The 7,403-nt window shown below is 48.5% G+C and overlaps 1 protein-coding gene across 4 annotated transcripts in view; it reads right to left on the minus strand.

Moving 5' to 3' along the window:
* Positions 1–1,309: 1,309 nt before the first annotated feature.
* Positions 1,310–7,403, minus strand: part of ZMAT4 (zinc finger matrin-type 4) — a 107,487-nt gene continuing 101,393 nt past the window's right edge. For all 4 annotated transcript variants that reach the window (XM_025203449.1, XM_006023028.3, XM_006023026.3 and 1 more), the window contains one exon: positions 1,310–1,748. In XM_025203449.1, the coding sequence (XP_025059234.1) occupies positions 1,733–1,748 (16 nt within the window). In that variant the 3' untranslated portion in view covers positions 1,310–1,732. The remainder of the gene's footprint in view (positions 1,749–7,403) is intronic.

Consider the following 7,403-nt stretch of genomic DNA (forward strand, 5'->3'; position numbering starts at 1 on the left):
GGTATGCTTGCTAATGCAGATGTGTGCGTGTCCCCAGTTTCACTGGGACAGGCAGACAGAACAGTGACCATTTAGGGCTTTTGGAGCTAAATCAACAGGTCAGCTGGTAAGCTGTTTAAGAGTCTGAGCTAATGGAGAGAGGCTATTGCTTGGCTAATGGGGTGATAAACACCGTTACCAACCCCCTGCTGGCTTGCTCCCCTATCAGTTTGCAGCAGACAGAATAAAGAAGCAGGGAAGGAAATTGAAAAGCTCCATATCATCAACAGATGCATGCACTGCACACCCCCCCCTTTGCCTCAGAAAATGCTAGCCGGGGGCTGCCAACCCTCCCAGCCCTTGAGCAGCCAGCAGGAAAAAGCCTGGGATGGTCCAGGCAGACCTCTCTAATCAGAGGTCCTGTCTTGGCCTGGCCATGCCCCATCTCTGTTCAGTGTTGTACATGGGAAGGGAGGGCTGCTCTAGTGCCCCCACCACTTCTAGCCTGAGCCACTGCAGGCATGTGCCTGCATTTCCTCAGCCCAGAGAGAACGTCTGTCCGGCGACAAACCGGTTCAGCCTAGCCAAGTTAAACTAACCTGCACAGATGGAATCAATTCCAGCTCCGGCTTTTGAAATGTCTGTCCCTAGCCAGGGGCTTGGCTTGTGGCTTGGGGAAGTCAGGATTTTTGTTATCAGGAAACCTCCTCCCAAACCTGACCGCTTTGTCCGGCTGGCAAGCACAGGGCCCAGCAAGCAGCCATGCCTGCACACGGTGAGGATCCCACCCCAGGGACAGCTCAACTGCCCTGGGACACACTAGGGACCGCTGCAGTGAAGCACAGCTTGCCCTCCCTGCACCCCGAGGACACGCGAGACGGCTGCCTTGGGAGCAGTGCCAACCTGTGCCGACTGGCACTCTGTTCCTGCCTTGTCTGGACTGTCAGGGACTCTGTAGAAATACCTGGCGTGCTCGGTGGGATACTCACAGTTCGTGCTACTAGTACAGGAAACGTGGGTTCCCTTAACTGCATTGGGCCTGCTCTTTCCGGGCCTCTGTTACCTTCCAGAGGGCTATCTGTTCCACAGCGGACAGACTAATGTCTTTTCAGGTTACTGTTCCCAGGTGCCTGGCTTCCATCTAGCCTCTAGGAATTGCACTTGAATGGCAGGACAAGGGACTCTAGTCTCTCATTTCAGTTTTCACTGTTCAGTGAACCATTTGTTTTTCTGAAGACAAAGAGGAAAGGGGGAAAAAAAATCATCCATTATGCATTCCCCGCGATTCATTGTTTGCTCGTTATGTGCTCACACAAATCATGCTGGAGAAGGTGAGGAAATCAAGTTTATTTCTGGCTGAAGACTGCTTACATCACAATCATGGATAATTTAATAGAACCGCTTTATACTCTCGAAAGAAACCTAAGAATAAATAGGAAAAAAGTAAAATATTGTTTCCACTGTCTTTGAGGATGAATGATGCTTAAATGCTGTTTCTTACAGGATATTTGTCATACTTTAGACGGCATGTGGATTATATTATCTCGAACGGGTAAAAAAATCCATCCAGACATTTTAACTCACCACAGAATTTAAAAAAAGGAAATCCATTCATTTGTCCAAAGCGAAGAGTAGGTGCGTTAATTAATGACTCCACCAAGGCAATGCTCATTGTCCAAGAAAGCATCCTCTCTGTTGGTTAGTCGGTTCTTCTTTGCAGAAGAAATTTTCCCGCCGCGTGATCGATGAACTGCTACTGATTCTTCAGGCTGCAATACAGAAAAGAAGGAGCAGTAAGTTTCTGGCTTGCTATCTCTAGCTGGGTGTTGCTTGGTTTGCAGCTGCTGTTACCTCACTGCTTACTCCAATACCCACCGTCCCACGAGTACCTTGTGCCTAGCAGACAAAGACATCACAACACCCAGAGGCTGGAAGCTGAAGCCGGACAAATTCAGATTAGAAAGAAGGTGCAAGGCATGACACCATTACAATCCGGCTTCTCTAATCACCACTCTGAGGCTTGTAGCAGAAGTTAATTCAGGAGAGTCTATGGCCAGATGAAGGCTGACCCCAGACCAGATGAGCCGGGCGGTCCTTTCTGGTCTTAACAGCTCTGAAGCCACCACTCCAATAGCTAAATGCCACCCCAGCAGCTTCACCCTGCTGACACTCCCAAACGGTAGGGAGATGACCACCATCCTCACTCTACAGACAGGGAAGCGAAGCACAGAAATTAAGGAACTGCCATTTAGTGGGCCAGACTATCGGTCCTATCTTGCCCAGTCTCCTGTGGCTCGTGGGCAGAGAGGGGACTGGGTATGACCAAGGTTTCCCCCCCCACTTGCATCCTCCAGCATTTAAGGTGGAGGACTGTCAAAGTAGGAGACGCTGCATCCCTCACTTCTGTGCTCAATAGCCACAGAGGCCCCTTTCCACCAAGAACGTGTCTGTCCCCACTCTGAATCTAGCCAAACTGTCAGATGCCACCACATCTGGCAGCAACCCATCCCGCACTTGATTGACAGGCGGGGTAAGAAAAAACGTCCTTGTATTCATTTCAAACGTACTACCTGCTAGTTTCATTTTACGACCCCAGGTTCCTGTGTTGGGAGAGAGAGTACATAATAAATCCTATTTACTGTCTCTTTGCCATTTAGTATTTTGCAAACCCTTCTCATGCCCTTCACTCAGGCGTCTCTTTTCTACACTGAACAGGCCCGGCCTCTTTATTTTCTCTTCCTATGAAAGCTCCTCCATACCATGAATCAAGACACCTGTGCTGCCCTTCTCAGGACCTTCTCTGCTTCATCTAGATTTTTTTTTGGAGGTGTGAGGGCCACAAGTAGGCACGGTATTCAAGGTGTGGATGCACCACAGGCGCCATAAAAGGGGTGTTTATAGGCACCGTGTAAAGGGGTGTTCTGGTCCAAGCTGGGGGACACCCCACCTCCTCCTCCTCATAGTTTCACAGTAGCTAGGGTCAGGAAGGACCTGCACAGATCATCTAGCCTGACCCCCTACCACAGGCAGGAATGAGTGCTGGGTTCACAAGACCCCAGACAGGTGATTGTCCAACCTCCTCTTCAATTTGCCCAAGGTAGGGGCGAGGACCACTTCCCTGGGAAGTTGGTTCCAGATTCTGGCCACCCTAACTGTAAAATATTGCCTCCTGATCTCTAACCTCAACCTATTCTCCAGCAGCTTATGACCATTGTTCCTCGTCACCCCAGGTGGTGCTGGGGAGAAAAGGGCTCTGCCTATTTGCTGACAATCTCCCCCTTGATGCGCTTGTAGGCAGCCACCAGGTCCCCCCTCAGCCTCCTCTTGCTGAGGCTGAACAGGTTCAGGTCCCTCAGCCTCTCCTCATAGGGCCTGTCCTGCTACCCTCTCACCAAGCGGGCAGCCCTCCTCTGGACCATCTCCAGACTGGCCACGTCCCTTTTGAAGTGCGGCGCCCAGAACTGGATGCAGTACTCCAACTGCGGCCTGACCAAAGTCGCATAGAGGGGGAGTATCACCTCTCTGGACCGGCTTGAGATGCACCTTTGGATGCTGACAAGGTATGGCCGGCCTTGCTGGCTGTGGTCTGGCATTGGCGGCTCATGTTGAACTTGCAGTCAATAATGACTCCAAGATCCCTTTCTGCCTCTGTGCTTTCAAGAGGGGAGCTCCCCAGCCTGTATGTATGCTGTGGGTGCCTTCTCCCAAGGTGCAGCACCCTGCATTTGTCTATGTTGAACCCCATCCTATTCTCATCTGCCCCCTTTTGTAGCCTGTCTAAATCTAGTTGCAGCCTCTCTCTCCCTTCAAGTGTGTCCACCTCACCCCACATCTTAGTGTCATCAGCAGACTTGGACAGTGTGCTTTCCACCCCATCGTCCAAGTCGCTGATGAAGATGTTAAACGGTGCGGGCCCGAGGACCGAGCCCTGGGGAACCCCACTGCTCACATCTCGCCAGGTTGAGTACGACTCGTCCACCACTACTCTCTGGATGCGCCCCATCAGCCAATTTTTACCCATCCAACTGTGCAGGCAACAATGCCACAGTCGCTTAATTTATTGATGAGGATGGGGTGAGAGACAGTGTCAAAGGCCTTCTTAAAGTCTAGAAAGACTACGTCCACAGCAACACCATTGGAGGGGAAAACCAAAATGGTTCCAGTCTGCCATTTTGTTTGTGAGCGAGTCATGTAGCTAGGTCATGACCTTGCTGTTACAGACTGGTTTAAACTAGTTTTTGTTTTTTCTTTCTCCAGTAACAAGTTGAAGACATGTGCAGACTTGTCTGCGTCGTGGTTAACGTTGATTGGTTTATACTGTTGCTATGCTTATGATGTCACATGTTCTATATTACCCTACACTGCCTAATGTTCAGGGTCAGACCTCATGGCAAAGTTCTGAAGTTGTGTATGACGCTGACCAGGAATGCATTCTTTATTAAACTAAGTCTTTAAACTTCGATTGGCCTGCTCGTCTGAGCCTCCGCCCAACGAACCCGGGGACGAAGTTTCCCCCCACAGTTTTCTGGTGTCAGCAGTGGGATGCGGCAGAACACCGAGTTGGCAGCTTGAACAGTCTGGGGACACAACCGACACCCGTGGTGCCAAAACTCAGAGGTAAGAGATCCTAATTTAAAAAAATCTCACTTAACGGGTCTCAGTGTTCCCTAGCCTGGACGAGTAACGTCTTCTCGGCGGTAAGCGCTCCCTACGTTACTTTTATAAGTATAAGACTTAGTTTATTTTATCTGACTGACTGAAAGATACTTTATTTGAAACCGACTGACTTGGGATCCCTGACAGGTAGACTGTTCTGATTTTGTCTGGGGACGCCTAGACTTTTCTCTGTTTATCCCTTTGCCTACTGGCCTCTAACAGTCTGTCCTGATAACTCTGATTTATATTTGAGAGATTGTCTTGTGTCCTTCCCTTGTGTCTGGTTCACGGGCAGCCGCCCCAATTTGGCCGCTTGCGAGCCAATCTTGAAAGCAAGGGCTTATGTTCCAGTTTGTGCATTCCTTTCGTGTCTCTGGCACCGGGCATCGCTCTGACGAACCCGGTTCCCCTTCCTCTTGTGTCTCTGGTAAATCTCTCCTAGTTTTGTTATATTATCCTGGCAGTGGGTCAAGGATCCTCTTGCCCAGACCCCAAAACACCTTTGGGGTATATGTGTAAGGAATATGGAACTAAATTGGGTCCAAAGAAGCAAAAGCGCTTAGTTAAATTGGCACGTGCTTGGAATGGTTATACCTATGAAAACCCTGGGTTACAGTTTCCTGATAAAGGAACCTTTGATCCCGATAAATTAAATTACCTGAGTGGATTCTTAGAGATACCCAAGCCAAAGCAGATGAAATATTGGTACCTATGGGATAATGAAGCTTCGCAAAGAAAACAAAAAATCTATTGAGACTAGTCTCAGAGACTCTAATGATAAATTAAATAGGCAGTTGGCTACATTAAAGGAGGAAAAATTGGCTCAGCCTCCTATAAAAGAGAAAAACCCTAGCGTTCCACCAGCTCCAAATTGCCTTCTAACATATAAAAACCTTTACCCTAGTATTCTGGCGCCCAACTTTACCCACACCCAGGAAGATACAGAAGACCTACTAGATTCCTGGGTACCTAGTCCTGTTCCTCCTCCTCCTGCCCAAATAGTCAACCCCGCTCCTCCTGCTGCTGCAGCTAGCCGTTCACCTACAAGGCCACCAGCAAGCCTGCTTTCTCCCCCAGCTTCCATTAATTTAGACTCCGATGATGATGACCTACCTAGTATGCAAGAAGTTAAGAAAAATTTAAAGTCTGAATTAAGACCCTTATACGAGGTGAAGAATATCCAAAGAGGTTCAAATGGGCAGACTGTAATAACCTTATATGCCCAAGAGGGAAGAAGATTAATTGTGACCACCTTCGGAGACCCGCAGTATTTTAAGTCAACTGTTCTCTGCCCATTGTGACAATATCCACCTCAAATACCAGGCGGCCAACGGACTGTAGTTCATGTCCCTTGGACTGCTAGTGATATCACTACCTTTTGTAATACCTTTCCAAAACTCAGAGAAAGCCCTTCTGATTTTAGAGATAAGTTGCAGCAGGTCTTTAGTATTTACAATCCCACTGTGTCTGATGTAAACTGGCTCTTAAATAGTCTGTTAAATCCAGAACAAAAACGACTCCTAATTGCAGAAACTAGGAATATTCCGGATGGCACCCCTTGGCCACAAAATGATTACAATTATGAAGAAAATCAAGGACTGCAAAATGTGCAAAATGCTAGAGCTACTTTGCTAAACGCCATTACCAGAGTAGCTCAGACTCATGTAGACTGGACAAAAGTAGAAATTTGCAAACAAAATCCTGACGAGCATCCAGCTGATTTTCAAAATTGACTTTGTGCAGCAATTCAAAGACATACCGGCATTGCTCCTGCTGCAGACAACATGAGAGGGTTGATAGTTACCATCTATGTAAAGAATTTACAGCCGAAGTTACAAGAAAAATTACAGCAGTTGGTTCTAGGGTGGAAAGGAAAACAAATGACTGAAATTGTTCAGGCATGTATCGATTTATGGGAGCAACAGCAGACGGAAAAGGAAAAATGAAAAGAACTTAAGACTAACCTAATGGCTTTGAAAATTCAAAATTTAGAACAAAAACGGCGTACTGATCCTCACCCATACGCCCAACCTCGCAAAGACTTTTATCCTGGGGCCCCAACGTCCGATCAGAGCTCTCACCCAAATTTTAGCTTCAGACCAAGTGCACCTCCTTTTCAGCTACATTCCCAACGTGGACCGCGTCCAGATGATATTTGCAATTATTGCAAACAAAGAGTAAGTCTTTAAACTTTAATTGGCCTGTTTGTCTGAGCCTCCACCCAACGAACCCGGGGACGAAGTTTTCCCCCCACACCATCATCCAAGGATTTAGCTACTTGGTCATAAAAGGCAATCAGGTTGGTCTGGCAGGACCTGCCTTTGATGAACCCATGCTGGTTTCCCCTGAGCATGATCTCCCCTGCTGGCCCCCCACAGATGTGCTCCTTGACGATTCTCTCCAAGATCTTCCCGAGCACCGAGGTGAGGGATCCCTCTGGGGTGGGTGCCATGTGGGGCCAACCACAGGCGAGGCAAGCTTCAGGGAGCAGGAGCCCAGGGCCCATAGTTACTTGGGTCCTCCTTCCTCCCTTTCTTGAAAACGGGGACCACATTAGCCAGTTTCCAATCCCCCGACACCTGGCCAGATGACCACGAATGCTCATACAGCCTGTCCAAGGGCTCTGCGATGACCCCTGCCAGCTCCCTCAACACCCTTGGGTGGAGGGCATCTGGACCTGTAGATTTAAAAATGTCTAGCCCTTCCAGAAGATCCCTAACTACATCTGCAATGACTGAAGGCCTCACAGAGCTATCCCCCAGATTGTC

The sequence above is a fragment of the Alligator sinensis genome, unplaced genomic scaffold, assembly GCF_000455745.1.
Source record: "Alligator sinensis unplaced genomic scaffold, ASM45574v1 scaffold98_1, whole genome shotgun sequence".
NCBI classification, from domain to species: Eukaryota; Metazoa; Chordata; order Crocodylia; family Alligatoridae; genus Alligator; species Alligator sinensis.